This window comes from Melopsittacus undulatus, chromosome 6 (genome assembly GCF_012275295.1).
Source record: "Melopsittacus undulatus isolate bMelUnd1 chromosome 6, bMelUnd1.mat.Z, whole genome shotgun sequence".
Lineage (NCBI taxonomy): Eukaryota > Metazoa > Chordata > Aves > Psittaciformes > Psittaculidae > Melopsittacus > Melopsittacus undulatus.
In genome coordinates this window covers 40,350,382-40,365,894 of record NC_047532.1, presented here as the reverse complement: position 1 = coordinate 40,365,894, position 15,513 = coordinate 40,350,382, and the positions used below count along the sequence as shown (strand labels likewise).

At 37.7% G+C, this 15,513-nt stretch overlaps 1 protein-coding gene across 3 annotated transcripts in view; it reads right to left on the bottom strand.

Annotated features, from left to right (window-relative positions):
* Nucleotides 1-6,391: 6,391 nt before the first annotated feature.
* Nucleotides 6,392-15,513, bottom strand: part of SERPINI1 (serpin family I member 1) — a 52,271-nt gene continuing 43,149 nt past the window's right edge. For 2 of the 3 annotated variants that reach the window (XM_031047104.2, XM_031047103.2), the window contains exons 7-9: nucleotides 12,292-12,378; nucleotides 10,908-10,997; nucleotides 8,756-9,128 (exon numbers count right to left, since the gene is read on the bottom strand). In XM_031047104.2, coding sequence (XP_030902964.2) covers nucleotides 9,052-9,128; nucleotides 10,908-10,997; nucleotides 12,292-12,378 — 254 coding nt within the window. In that variant the 3' untranslated portion in view covers nucleotides 8,756-9,051. Of the gene's footprint in view, nucleotides 9,129-10,907; nucleotides 10,998-12,291; nucleotides 12,379-15,513 lie in introns of all 3 variants that reach the window. The other variant, XM_005146868.4, reaches the window with a different exon arrangement.

Genomic DNA, 15,513 nt, shown 5'->3' with positions numbered 1-15,513 from the left:
GTGCCACATTGCAGGCACAGGAGAGAGGGGAAACCAAAAGGAGTACCAGCCTCACAGAGTGCCATCTCCCTCCAGATCTCAGATCTCAGCTGACAAATAGCATTTTTTTGAGATTTCTGAGGTTGAGGACAGGAGTAAAGTTTGTGTTTTTATACTGTGTTGAGGAAAAACTAAGTCCTGGTTGCTGTGCCTGTGCAGGTTTAGACATCATTACAGCAGCTTGAGTCACCAGCAGCATTATTGCCGTTCTTACTCAAGACACACAAAAGCACTCGACTGTCACACATTCCCCTTAATTTATTAGGGTCTTTCCTATGTCTGTGCTGAATGCAAACACACCTAAAAAATTAATAATCTCCAAGCTCCACTAATGAAAAAAAAAAAAAGGTTTTGTACAGAAAGTCTATAAAATAAGCAGGGCTTTACAGCGCCAAAAGAGATACAAATATAAAACATGTTTTCCACTTGAAAAATCTTTGTCTATGAAGTCATCAGGATGTATTTCCTGGGGAAACAGCAAAGACGTCGATCTGCTTTTTCTTGAATGCTGTTCAGAATATCATACTTACCCTGAAGGGTGGAAAATGGGCTGCCAGATGGTTAATGGCCCTTCCGAAAATACAGCCTTCCACATTGCTTTGTGGAAGTCACTTGTAATGGAACTATCACAACATAATGTCTGTACTCTTGCTGTTCATAGAAGGAAGCAGATTTTAAGCAGGCGTTATCAAGGCTAAGAGAGCCTGAATTAACTTGTCTTAAAGATACTTCTTTGTGCACTGCCAATAAACCTACCAAGTTGTGGTCTAAGAATTACATGTAAATACAGAGGCAGCATGTAAAAGGAATGAGTCCTACCATCTCCTCAAACATGGGTCATGGCTCATTTTCAGGACCCTCTAAGCTGACGGGCTGGATGGTTGATGAGCTTGGCCACTGCCCACTGTATTAAGACCTTATATCCGTTTATTTCCCCAGGATTCTCTGCCTTTATCTATCTACTTACATTTACCTTATGAATTCTCTGTGCAGAGGAATACACTGCCAATTGTTTCAAGAGCCCTGAATTAATCTCATTTAACTTTAGGGACCTAAAGACAAGTACCTAGCCAAGCTAGCTATTGAGAAAGTGAGAGGGGCAAACAACCTTTTTACTCTATTATAGGCATCCTATACTGAGAAAAAACCCTCCAGCCTCTAAACCAAGAGACAAACAGTGGCTTCATTATTTTCTACTGTGTTATCTTATGGTTTCATGCTAACATACTTTGGTTGGATTTTGCTTACTCTTCATAACATAATAGTAAAATAGTAACATTTGTCATTCTCATATCATGTCCACATTTAAATTGAGTGAATACACATATGTAAACAAAAACAACACCTAATGATTTTTACATCTTGCATCAATATAGTAGTTTTTGTTTTGTTATGTTTTGTTTTTGTAGACACTGTGATTAGAACTCCAGTGATTAGAATATAAGATAAGTGGCCAGAATATATTTTTGCAAATAGGGCAAAAAAAATAAGATCTTGGTAATCAGAAAAAATCACAGGTATGTCAGGACTGACTCAGTACCCATGCTGCAGGGCACAACCTGAGGGAAATGTGCACTTGGTCCAAACTGAATGAAACTAATAGCAACTGTTTTTTGTTGGGTTTTTTTTTTGACCACAACGGGATTTGTAACAGGCTCCAAATTACTCTGATAAAATTTATTTTTTTCTGATGATGGTCTTCACTATGTGTGTTTGGACACTACTTGATTGTTTGCTCGATTTTAAGCATGCTAAAGCACAAGAAAAGCAACAAAGTGGTTGGTGACAGCCAGCATGGCTACACTAATGGGAAATCCTGCCTGATCAATTTAGTGGCCTTCTATGATGGAGCTATGGAACTGATAGACAGGAGTAGAGCAGTTGACATCATCTGCCTGGACTTGTGCAAAGTGTTTGATGCTGTCCCACACAACATCCTTGTCTCTAAATTGGAGAGACATCAGTTTGATGTGTGGACCACTCCATGGATAAAGAACTGGCTGGATGGCCACATGGAAAGAGTTGTGATCAATGGCTCAGTGTCCAGCTGGAGACCAGTAACGAGTGGTGTCCCTCAGGGATCGGTGTTGGGACCGTTCTCGTTCAACATCTTTGTCAGTGACATGGACAATGGGATTGAGTGTGCCCTCAGCAAGTTTGCCAATGACACCAAGCTGTGTGGTTCGGTTGATATGCTGGAGGGAAGGAATGCCATCCAGAGGGACCTTGTGAAGTGGGCTGATGCCAACTGCATGAAGTTTAAACATGTCAAGTGCAAGGTCCTACACCTGGGTCGGAGCAATCCCAGGCACAGCTACAGGTTAGGCAGAGAAGAGATTCAGAGCAGCCCTGAGAAGAAGGACTTGGGGGTGTTAGTCAATGAGAAAATGAACATGAGCCAGCAGTGTGCACTCACAGCCAAGAAAGCCAACCATATCCTGGGCTGCATCAAGAGGAGCGTGACCAGCAGGTCAAAGGAGGTGATCCTGCTCCTCTACTCTGCTCTTGTGAGACCTCACTTGGAGTATTGTGTGCAGTTCTGGTGTCCTCAACATAAAAAAGGACATGGAACTGTTAGAACAAGTCCAGAGGAGGGCCACGAGGATGATCAGGGGACTGGAGCACCTCCCATATGAAGACAGGCTGAGAAAGTTGGGGCTGTTCAGCCTGGAGAAGGCTGCTTGGAGACCTCAGACCAGCCTTCCAGTATCTGAAGGTGGCCTATAGGGATGCTGGAGAGGGACTATTCATTAGGGACTGTAGTGATAGGACAAGGGGTAATGGGTTAAAACTTAAACAGGGGAAGTTCAGATTGGATATAAGGAGGAAGTTCTTTACTGTAAGGGTGGTGAGGCACTGGATGGGTTGCCCAGGGAGGTTGTGAATGCTTCATCCCTGGCAGTGTTCAAGACCAGGTTGGATGAAGCCTTGGGTGATATGGTTTAGTGTGAGGTGTCCCTGCCCATGGCAGGGGGGTTGGAACTAGATGATCATAAGGTCCTTTCCAACCCTAACTATTCTATGATTCTATGTCCTCAGCTTTTGATACAAGGCAAGCTATTTCACTCATGGCTCCAAGCTCTCCATCCCACATGATTACTGATCTTATGAATCGTAGCACAAGAAATCACCTCAGATCACTGTTACATAAAGGTTTACACTTTAAACTTGGATCGACACTGAAAAAAATAAATTAATTAAAAGTATTCAAGTTTAGGTGGTACAACTTGCATTCTATGAAACTGTATCAGTACAACTAACTCCAAAATACTGTGACAATTCAAAAATAACTTCTGTTAAAAAAATCCTGAAGTGAACTTACACACTACAGCACATTGTCTCTGATTCTCTTTTTGATTAGACCAAGGAGAAAATTCTGTAGTGGAAAAATCAGTGGAGGCATGTGTAAAAAGGCAGCAGCAACACCATAATTGACCTCTTTTACCTCTCTGTGGGTTTCACCGAATGCTTTATAGCAGCTCAGTTGATGAAGATGTATCCTTGATTCAGAGTTGGCAGGAGTTCTATACAGGGAAACAACTGACTGTTACTACACACTGATAATTCCAAGTTGCAGCCTGACCCAAAGAGAACATTTCCAAAGAAAGCCAATGAATTTTAAGACAAGTGTTTCTCTTGTAATAACTTAAGAAATGTCATTAATTTCTGCATTAAAATATGTCAGCTTTCTGGCTGTTACCTTTAGAAACATTCCATTTACAACATACATTAACAGTGACAAAAGCCTAAAACAAATAGGCTTTTGTATCAGACTGCTGGTGACTGGTGAAATTTAGCATTGTCCAGACCATGACCCTTACAGATCTCAGGGCATGATGGACTTTTTGATGTCTTATTTCTTAGCATGTTTTGACATATTTCATTCTGTTCAGGCAACGCTATCAGTTACTGTAAGCATTCTAGCAGTGTAAGTTACTTGGTTTTAAAACATGACTCAACAAATACATGTAAATAGAGTACAAATGTTAGACTATGATTTGGTCTAAACTTTTGGTAGCATTAGAGTACTTGAAGGAATAGTTGAAGCCCATCTAAAGAAACTGTTGTTAAAGAAAAACCAGGATTTTTTCTATGTCCAGTTATAACCTATTAATAGGATCACAGACAACATGATTTAGACACAATCAGCTTTCCTGTTTTTTCTTCCTCACTCAGACGCATTTTTACACAAATACAGAATCATTTTTCTGTAGGAATTCTTCCTTCAGTTTGCCCAGATGACTCTTCCACATGGGAGAGAAGATACAGTTTTATGAGAGAGACAGTAAAGAAACTTATCACTGAAGTGCGAGTCACCTATTTGGATAATACATTTATCTTTACCATTTTTTTTCCATCTACCTGCTCGCCCGAGTGACTGTGAATAAATTTGATACCCTTCATTAGCTTCACACAGCCTTGCTATTGCACTGTGCTATTGTCTATAAGCTCCAATTTAAACTGCATTTTCTTACATGACTTTTGTCTGTCTTCATTCAGTTTGCCTAATGCCTAGAACTGGTCCATGACTCAGGCTTCTAATTAATACTGTGAAATAAAAAACATTCATGTGAATGTTATTGTAAGAGTAGTACTATATAAAGAGAACACCATCTGAGAAGCCCTCGTAGATGGGGTAACAGAGATGTAGTGCTGTTGAGTTTAAATTACAGAATATGCTTGTGTATTGCAAATGGTTTCTCATATGCAACTTTGGTTTAGAATCCTCAACTAAGGCCAGCTGGATGTGAAAGACAAGCCACTGAACCAGTTAACAAGGTCCCCAGGCAGCAGGCAAAATCTTCATTCTGTCTGGACCCCTGTAACTACTGCAGCTTGATCCAAAATTCTTGGGAATTGGAGACAGTTTTACAAGCTAAATTTATCTACGATTTCTCATCAACTGTGTCAGTAGATACAGAGTAGTTCACACAGGAGGTAAACTCGCTTCTTGCTGGCATTATCTGAGTTACCAAGGTACTATTTTCCTCCTCCCTGGCACTGGGGTTTGGAGGTAAATTATCCATCCCTCTTCAATCCATATATTTCCATTTTCCACTGTAAGGACAAAGCAAAGATTGCCCATTAAAAGGGACATAAACAACTCAAGAATTCACTTGTAAACACCATTTTTGGAGTATGCCTTGTTGTCTATTTTAGAAAACCCCCAAAGGAACAATATTGCCTCCTCCCCAGGGAGAGAGTAGAACACTGACAGTGGTATAACCTCAATGTACAAGGGGAGAACACACTGGCAATCTGCTCCTGCAGAAATTCTAGTGTGTGTATATAAGGTAACAAGGGAGAGGGGAAATAAAGAAAGGTAAGTAAAAAGAGAACAACAACAGAATATCATATCAAGGATTTTAACCTCAGTTACTTCTCTCTTGTAGTCAGAAAAAATGCCTCCTACTGCAGAATTGACTTTCTGAAGTAACCACAGTACAGCTCTACTGCTGTCCATGGAGATGGATTGAAAGAACAGGCCTTTTATTTTATTTTACCCCCCATGAAGTACACAATGCAATCACGCAGGCTATGAACTGGACAAAAAAAAAAGTCCCCTATGAGCAACAAACTTATAATGCAGCAATCCGTTTTCGAGAACCAGAGAAAAGTCTGCAACATAAAGCAAGTTTTCTGGGGGTTTGTTATTAATCTCAGGCATCTCGGTCTAATTATGCTCTCAAACTCAAGCAACTCTCATTAATTTTACCAAAACTTAAATATACTGAGTCCCATTCAGGATATTCAGCTTTTCAACACTTCCATAGGATTACTGTCAATGGGAAAGTACTTCTCAGCTTCTTAGGATAGAGTGACATCTTGTGGTTTCTTCTTTTGACCAGTATTGAAAAATAAAAATTAGCCATAAATGCTTTAACTAATTTTTTTTTGTTGTTGTTTGTTTCTGGTATAGCACTAAGATCTTATTATTTTTAGAAATATACACCCAAATCAGAGAAATGTGTACAACAGTTTACAATGCCATCATCAAGGCTTGTGAAAGGACAGTGGAAATTAGTGCTTGAAACAGCAACAAAAAAATTCTAATTTATACAGCATGACAACTGCTTTCTCAGAATGCAGCATTAATACAGAAAACATGGTGTTCAAGGTCATGTACAAATGGGATCTTATTTAATAAATCAGCCTCCAGTGGCAGCACTGCTACCGAAAGGATTCATAGGAAAACTACTCTTTCCAACTGCAACTCTGAAAAGCATTTCCACCTGGACTCCAGTATGCAAGAAAGAAAGAAGCTGATGATAGCATCAGACAACTACATTTCATGGTTTAACTCCATCTGTATCACAGAAGGATCTCAGTAGACAGTGTCACAGCACAACTATAGAAGTTTCAGTAATTTATTTTCTGATATATCTTCCAACACAAAATACAATTCTTAAATTTTTTTTTTGTAAGACTACACAGCTAAGAGCTACTATTGACAAATTCCCCTTACAAAATATCAAACACAAAAAGACAAAATTATTTTGCTGGTTTTTGTCTTGAAAAGCAATAGTGTCTTTGAAAGGAACATTATACAAAATCCAGATGAAAACCCACAATGGAATAGTATTCATGTACCTCAATAAGCTGGTAACAATACTTAAGATACTATCAGTACTAAAACCAGTATTGCGAGTTGTTCTAGTTGCAGTCTACAACATCTTCACATAATTTGCTAATAAATCAATTCATGTTGTTGAAAACCAGGTAATTCTCAATTTTCAAGAAAACATGAAATGGCTATTTTGCATCTGTAAAGACTAGGAGTATGAAGCAAAATAACTAGTGCTTGTATTTCTGTTTCTGCTGGTTTTCCTATGCTTCTATTTAGTCAATTCTCAAAATCAGATTTGGAATATACGATTTTGCATCACTCCACTTATACCTATACTCAGCCTAACTGCTAGGGAAAACTGTACACTTGTCTAATATCCTCTATAAATCTGACTGGCAGCTGTACTCCCATAATTCCATAGCTTTAGTTCCAATCTATCTTCAGTCTTTCCCTTGGTGAGAAACATCTATGTCGAAAGGAACTAATGCAAAGAAATCACAAAATTGGTCATGAAGAACTTTATATGAACTGAAAATAACATGAGTGAGGGTTGTCATCTGCTTTCTTATTTCTTTCCAAATCCGAGTAAAAATCTCAAAAACTAGCCTAAAAAATGTAATAGCTTAAAAATAAGGCTCCCATAAGGTTAAAATCACATGAGATCCTTAGCACATGGGTTACTTTCACACATGTTAGATGATGTTAAGAGAGTAATTTAAAGATAAAGAACCAAGGGAGTTGGTTTTACCTTCAGGGAGATTAGTTCTACAAGTTGATAAAACTACTCCCTGCTCCTTTGTAGAAGCACTCTCTTGTTTTCCCTCCCAAGCATGACATCTCTAGCTATACAGAATAAAAATTACACTTCTTTTGTCTAAATCTGAATACAAAAACTGCCTCACCAAGTCCAGACTATAATACACAAGGGGTAGTAAGCAGCACCAATACACTAAGGAGCTTCATTTTTTCTTCTGTGCAACAGAACTAAACAATCCAAAGAGGCAGGGCTAGAAATGTGTTCAAATGTCCTTTCTGAGGGAGTGTAATCAGCCTCCACGGAGAACATCCACCACTTTGCAGTTTGACCTGCATGAGTTTCACCAGCATTATAAAACAAAAAAAAAATATTGTGTCAGAGTTTGGAAGTTCTCCTTGCATGAATAACTTTGGTAGCAGTATCTATGCTGTTCTGAAGTGGATATATGCCAGAGAAGCCTGCAACTAAAGTTCAGCCAATAAACATTTGTTCCCATAGAATTCAAAAGAGAAAACTCCTACTGACTGAGAAGAAACCCACTTATTATCCAAAAGTTCATATTTATGATGTTACAAAGCAGTTCCTCCCTTCTTTTCTTCTATTCTCTCTTACCTTTTTAATAACTTCTGTTCACTTTATATTTGCACAGTGAGGGAGGAATAATTATATGCCTTTCCCGTGACAACTGGTACTTCTCCTCTTGTAAATGGAAACAACAACTAATTCCCCTGCTAGCATTTCTTACTTGTGGTATGTGTCACTCTCCTCTCTGTCACTTTATTTGCAATAAAAAGTTAGGGAACAGAAGGATGATGTTGTTCCTTTAGAATTTATTTATGAATAGAACATTTTTAGACACTTAAAAATTACGTTTTTTTTTTTTGTTTTACTTTAAAGAAAGCTCATTCTAGATCTCTGAAGTGACATACTGCAAAGCTTAGGTTAGAGTAGAACAACTTCTGGGGAGAAAACTACATTCACATGAATGACATTACTATTCAACTAATTTACTTCAGTCACATACATAGCTATTCTATACTGACTAGTCTCAAATATTCATGCAATCAAATTTTATTGGCATCAACAGTTACGGAAGGTCAACTGCAGAGTAACATGCAGGAGCATTCATAAAAGCAACATTTCAGAATCACATGTGAGAGAGTTCACACAAAGTCTACCACAGGTTATGTTATAGAATAAAATTGGCTAGGCTTAAGTTGTTCCATTAACTTTGATGAGACAGTGTATTGCAGTCTGTTTACTATTTTTACAGGAAGAGATTACATTTTCCAGATGTAGTTCTTCAACACTATAAATTATCATCAAGGTTTGCCCTTTGCATTATTCAAAGCTGCACACATTCCACTCCTGTCTCATTGAGCAAGTCAGTCTTTGGACTGTAAAAAAACTACCAATAATGGATTTGCATTTTTTTTTTTTGCTTTACAATTCTCTAGAACAAGAAACAGTTGTTGACATGTACACAATTTTATTTTAAGGACATGACAACCACAATGACAGAAACAAAGGCATTACTGTAATACTGTAAGCTTTCCTCTGGAAATTGACTTGCACAGTTAGATCTGAAAGCATTTTAAACAATATCTTGGGGGAAAACACAGAAAACCTTAAATATATTAACTTCAAACTTTATGTGCTTATCTCCTCTTTTGGTAGCTGGTGGCGGTTAAAGCTTTTCAAAGTCATGGCCACTTGCACTCATTGCTTCAGGGTGCATTACCCTTCCCATGAATAACACAGTACCTGTGGAAAGGGAGGAAGGAAGGAAAAATGTCAGAACCAAAAGGAAAAGTTGAGGCTGTAAGATGATGAATACTGATAATAAGTTAGAGAGCATGTGATTCACAATTTTTATAGGAATATAAGCCTTGGAGGACTTAGTAGCCATTAAAGGCAGTGGATCAATATCCCTAGAGAAGAGGACCTTTTTGTATTCAGAACTGATACAGGACAGACAAGCATATGGAAGTCTTCTGCATTTCAGTGCCCCTCTGCTTATTTCTAAAGGCTTGATTGAAAACCCATCACAAATCAACAGAAATGCTCACTTTCATTTCAATGGTTCTGATGAAGGCCTATGAAGTACTGTCCCTGACATCTTAGTGGTTATGACACAGTAGGCTGGGGTGCTTCAAAGGTGGCAGCTGACCCTAACTGAAATGTGAATACCTAACCAGAGTAACCTTATTGACCACTTCTGACCCCCACATTCCTGCTGGACAACATTCCTCACAGAATTAAAAGTGAGCCCCAGAAACTCCACACCAATGAGTTAACAATTAATAGATAGATACTGCATGTTCACAGATTTACTCCACATCAGAGCATGCAACCCACAACAAGGAACTCATATATAAATACCGCTCTTCTACACTGTTTAATCACCATTTACATCTTTCCTATTATACACATTTCTATCCTATTTCAAATACAGTAATCAATCATGAACACTTAGGGTATTCTTCAGAAGAGTAATCATCACAGATTGTATTTTCAAAAGGTTTCACATCTTAGATGTCTAAATTAGCAAAGGGCTTTCAGGATTTAACTATAGCTGTTGGCAATTCCTCTTTCTGCATGCAACAGCAACCCCTATGAACATTAAGAACTGCATAAAAACTACCAAGCTCTACTCTGTTCTGATTTAAACTTTTCTTTTTGAGGAAGATTTTGTATATTGAGTAGGGAAAAGAACATATCTCCTCCTTCAGGAACACTGTTGCTTAATTCGGTCTACAACAGTAGTGATCCTCAACTTAGATTTGGTTAAAAACAAGAGCTGGTGTCATTCCCTCTACACAAATGATTCTAACCTAGTTAGGCTGTAAGTATTAGTGCAATCTAAATGGATTAACATATGTTGATATTTATGACAGGGATCTCAAATATAGGAAAAAAATCCCTTTTAACTGAACCTACCAGTTTGCTTATAGAAAACGAAAAATACTGGAACACACGTATGATAGTCGGTGGGTGCATAGTAATCTTTTGTCATCCAGTCACATGCATATCATTAAAACAAATTACAAATATGAAACTAAGGAACTCCTTAATCATTGCCCATTTTGCTAGTGAGTGCTGTTCTATTCCCTTGCTTGCCACAGAATGCTTCAAGAGCACAACAGAATTATTCATAGCTGTAATACCTATTATGCAAATCATTTAGTACCAAGAACATATCTCACTGGTCTTACTACAGCCAAGCTCTCACAGAATGCGTGATTATAGATATTCAGGGCAATAACACTGTGTTCTCTGAGGAAAAATAGTGATTTTTTCTTCTCTGGGGTTTTTAATCACATAGTTGTGAATATTTTCCAGGATTATGTCCGATTTTGATATTTTACTTGGAGAAGCATTAAAGAAATATAGAAAAGATAAATCTTTTAATATTGGGTATTTTAAGGCAAATTAAGGAAAATTCATTATATAAGGCCAATTCACTGATCAAAATATGTGATTCTCTTTTGTATACTTGATGATGTACTGTGAAAAATGTGGAAGAGTCTGCATTATTCTCACCTGTTCTCCTGTTTCTGACCAAAAAGAAAAAGGGATGGTCAACTATAACTTGGGGATACAGCACTGCCATTCTGCTAATGGCAATCATTCCTAAAGGAAGAAGAACATAGACAACTTGTTAAATATCACTGCACATTCTCCTGCTCTTCATGAGAGATACTTGTGAAGCTCATGAGCAGACACCGAAGTCCCACACTCAGCACTAAGCATCACCACGAAATATCATGAAAAATCTAAGTGAAAACAGAAGAGTCTGATAAATTAACTGCATGCCTACTTATGCTTTAAGAATGATTAACAATAGAGTGGCACAATTTCCCAGGCTGAGGGAGCAGCTTATAAACAGTAAGATCCAGAACTCTAAGAGGAGTTATGACTCCTGCTCACCTGTAGAAAGAAAATGCATTACATTAGACAGCACTGCTGACCTGTTTTAAACAGCTACAAGCCTGAAGATAACAGTAAAAGGTAACCCTTAATAACTATGGAATATGACAACTAAGTGGGCTGACCTTGAAGCTCTGAGCTTGAGTCTTTAAATAACTCGTTCATCTACTTTAAATAATGCAGGAAGTAAAATTAACTGGAAATCAGGCAGAATTGGGCTCTTTGTTATTTTTATTTGGAGATGCATAGATGCCTCCATGACATTATTATTAGCTCTCAGTGCTTCATTTACTTTACATTTTCACTGTAATGTTAATAAAGACTCATGCATGCCCCTAATCTCTGTCCATATTAATGTTACAATTTAACCCATTTACTGACATTCATAATCAGGGAAGTAACTCTTCCTTTCTTCAAAGACTGGTACAAGTAGAGGCAATTAGAAATCACCTAACAATACGTATTGGCAACTAATGTAACTTATTTTCAGGAAAAGCATATGATAACCAAGTAAAGCAACTACCTGGCCTCCTAGCATGAATAAGAGCCAGCTATATTTCTGCACTTAGTGCTTCAAATCTTACATCTCTGTGTACCAGCTTATAAATGTGAAATTGCCACAACTCTTACTCTCCTCTTAACTCTTCTGAATCAAATGTCTCTGGCCATCTCCATTACCAGATAAAAAATTACGAATGCAGAAGTTCTGTAAAGAAAATACAAGCTGCAGCCTGCACCCTCCTGACAATCAGAAGCAAAGGAAGGAAGATTTTAATCTTTCCACAGAAAAGAAACATTGTGCAATACACCTTGTTAAAAAAAAAAAGCTAACACTTTAAATTTCCAGAATTCTCTCCTGAAAAGCAATATACTAGCTATGCTGTGTCTTCATGCTACATGCTATTTAGCTCTTCTGCCCATACAGCAACTCAGTTTTGAAAAGTTAACTAACAAAATAACCAGACATTAGATTTAGTTCTGCTTTTCAGTCAGGTACCTGAGGCAACAGCAGCTTCTGATCCCTCCTCATTAACTTCTAGAAATGCCTTGTGAAATGCCTTTGCAAGGTAAAGTTCCTTGTTATCTGGAGAGGAAAAGGAAACATATTTCAAGTGGCTCAACAGTAAGACTAAAGTGTTTAAAAAAAAACCTCAAACACTGCCAAACCCCCCCAAACTATTATCCACTTTCTGTCCCAAGTAGGCAAGTACAATAGCTTTGTACATAGCAGTTGCATTAAACTACCTTCTGCCAACACTATTTATTATACTATTAAAATAGCACCATTTACCTCACTGAAATTTGTAGCCCTCTCCTACACTATAGTATTAAAATAGCTTGGCACTGTCTAGAGCACCAGCATACCAGACAGAGTAGAAGACAATCCTTTAACAGAAGATTTTAAATGCAAGTACTGGGAAAAATTATTATGACATTATATGGCAAATGCGTGTAACAAACAATTTTATTTCTGCATTAGGTGCAGGATAAACTTCCTCCAGCAAAATTAGTAGGTATTTTCTCCCTTGTAATTATACTTAAAAGAAGCTGAAGATAAATAGTTAAAGAAAAAACTGCAATGGAACTAGGTGTTTTTCAGTTGTTCATTTTCCATCCTTCTTTGTCAGTATTTTATTTTTGGTCCAAGCCCACTCCTTCTTAATTCAGTAGATGTTTCATTGCTTTTCTTTTGTGGCTAAATGATTAGATCTATTGTAATCCTCAGGAACTTGCAGGAAGCAAGACACGTAACACCATTTGATCTGTTTGACTAAGTTTCATCAGTAAGACATAATAAGGGTTAGATATACATTTATTGTACCTGCACAAAATCCACAGTAACGACAGAGCACAACTGGCAGTTAAGAAAGAAATAAAGGCTTTTTCCAACTGGGAGATACACAACCATGAAAATCTAATCTAATCACCCCAGTGAGACAGCTGTACCATTGTGTATTTCTGATCCTTCACAAAATGTTCAACACCAAAACTAGCTGAAGGCTGACTAAGAAAGGAAAGCTTGGGACTATTAATGTAATTGTTACCCATTTATTTTGGCTCTCAGTGATAACCACTAGTTCTAACACCAATGTAAACTAAAACTATAAGAGACAACAGTTTAAAATGTCTCTCCCCAGCAGATCTCATTACTCCTACATACACTCTTAAGCTTCCTAGCTCGGCTACTTTACTTCAATCTCACCGGCAAAAGCCTAAAGTCATCCCCTTTGAAACTGTGTGTAGTAAAATGTCCTAGAATCCTAAAACCTGTAGTTAGAGGCTTCAGTTCTAAACTTTCAGTAATGCTGTCTTGAAAGCTAGGATAAAGTTCCAACTGCATTACTTTAAAACAAAGGATTTGCAGCATCTACTTATCTTGAACACTTAACACAATCCTCACAGCTTTTGTCTCTGTAACTGTTAACAGAAAGGCCATCTGAAAACACAACTTGGTTGTATTCCAACACTAACACCACTTTAAACCTCAAGCATTACCTGTGAAAAACAAACGACAACCTAAGTAAATAGTACTATCAGGTACTCAATAGTCATCCCCTAAAGCTTCCATTCCATTATGGACCCATTAAGACTCAAGTTTTCAAAAACTGCTTTAGAACAAACACTGGATGTGCAAGAGTACTTAGGTAATAATGGATAGATACCCAAGGCAAAAATGGCAACAGATCCACAAATCGGTAATTCCTGCTGTGCATGTCTTGTGCTATGAGAGTGTTGCCTTTGTGAACATGTCAGTTACCAGGATTCTTTGTGAGTTTACTGGTCAATCCTATGTATTTCACCTTCTATCAAGCTATATTTTGCTATCCTTGCATGAGTCCATTTCAAAGCTCTATTAAACATCTGAGCTACGCTGCACATACCAGAAGAAAAAAATAACTTTTCAGCCTTTATAGAAAAATACTGGAGCTCCTTACCTTAAACCCAAATAAAATTTTGTGTTTAATAACAGTCAAAGAACTACCCACTTTGTTTAATCATGTATTTTGATCACCTTTTTGATTACAGCACTTAGGCCTGCTCATGTGACCTGTAATATTCACAGCAATGCTCTGTATCTTATTTCTGAAAGCTCTATTTTGCATAGTGTGGTGGTGCTTACATTACTCCCAAGTATATTTCTGGTCAGAACTCTTAGCACCTCAGAATTGTGGTCTCCATCTGACAAGTTTATAGACAGCATAAATGTTGCTAATATTTACCACCAGATATAATAGCAGGCTTACTTGTAAATATATCTGGGTGTTAATAAAAACCAAAACCAAACAACAACCACCCCCCCCCCCCCAAAATCAACACCAAACCAAACCCACAAAAAACTTTAACCACCAACATTTTGTTAAGTTGACAGGAATACAAGAAGTGCCACTACAGACGAGACCAGTATGTCCAACCAGCTTAGCACACTGTGCCAGTGATAGCATTATTGTTGTTTCATAACAAGGTTAAAGAAGCCCTACAGATGAAAATTACAGCACAACTTAGAAGAGAAAAATATCCTCTCACCCAGCACATGCCTTATACCCTGACCCAAGTTTCTAATCCACTGAATATGCAGAATGCCTTTCTTCAGTGTAGTATAGATGGTTTTGATTACTCTGAAGCATTTTTTTTTTAATTCCAGAAATCTCATGACATCAAGGAATACCCAGTAATGATCTCTGTGGTTACATTTTCCATAAGAGAAACACTTTCTATCTGGTTTTAATTTGTTGACTTTTGCTTCATTGGATACCTTTGTTCTTGGATGGTGAAAGGAATAAGTCCACAGCCCACTTAACTTTCTCTAGATTCTTCCCTTTATATTGCCACTATCACATCCCTCTTATTCATCTCTCCCTGAAGTGAATGATTCCATTTTTCCATCAAAGCATAATGTCATCACTGAGTATTCAGGTAGTTTCCTCTTTGTTCTGTTTTATGATTGTCAAATCACTGACTGAAATACCTCAGTATCATATCCATCTTGTCATTATTACACATCTTTTTGTTATGGCTTTCACTTGATAAGGTGGGACTTACCTGAGTATCCACTATCACGTCATTTTTCTCTAGTAGCTTCTTTGAATCTGGATTTTCATAAGAACCAACATGATTTGACTGTTAGCATCTCAGAAAAGTCTCTTGGAGATTTGGTATCAAAGTTTAAGCTTTCTGCAGGACCACAGCCTAGATATCCATTAACGTGTGGGAGTAATCT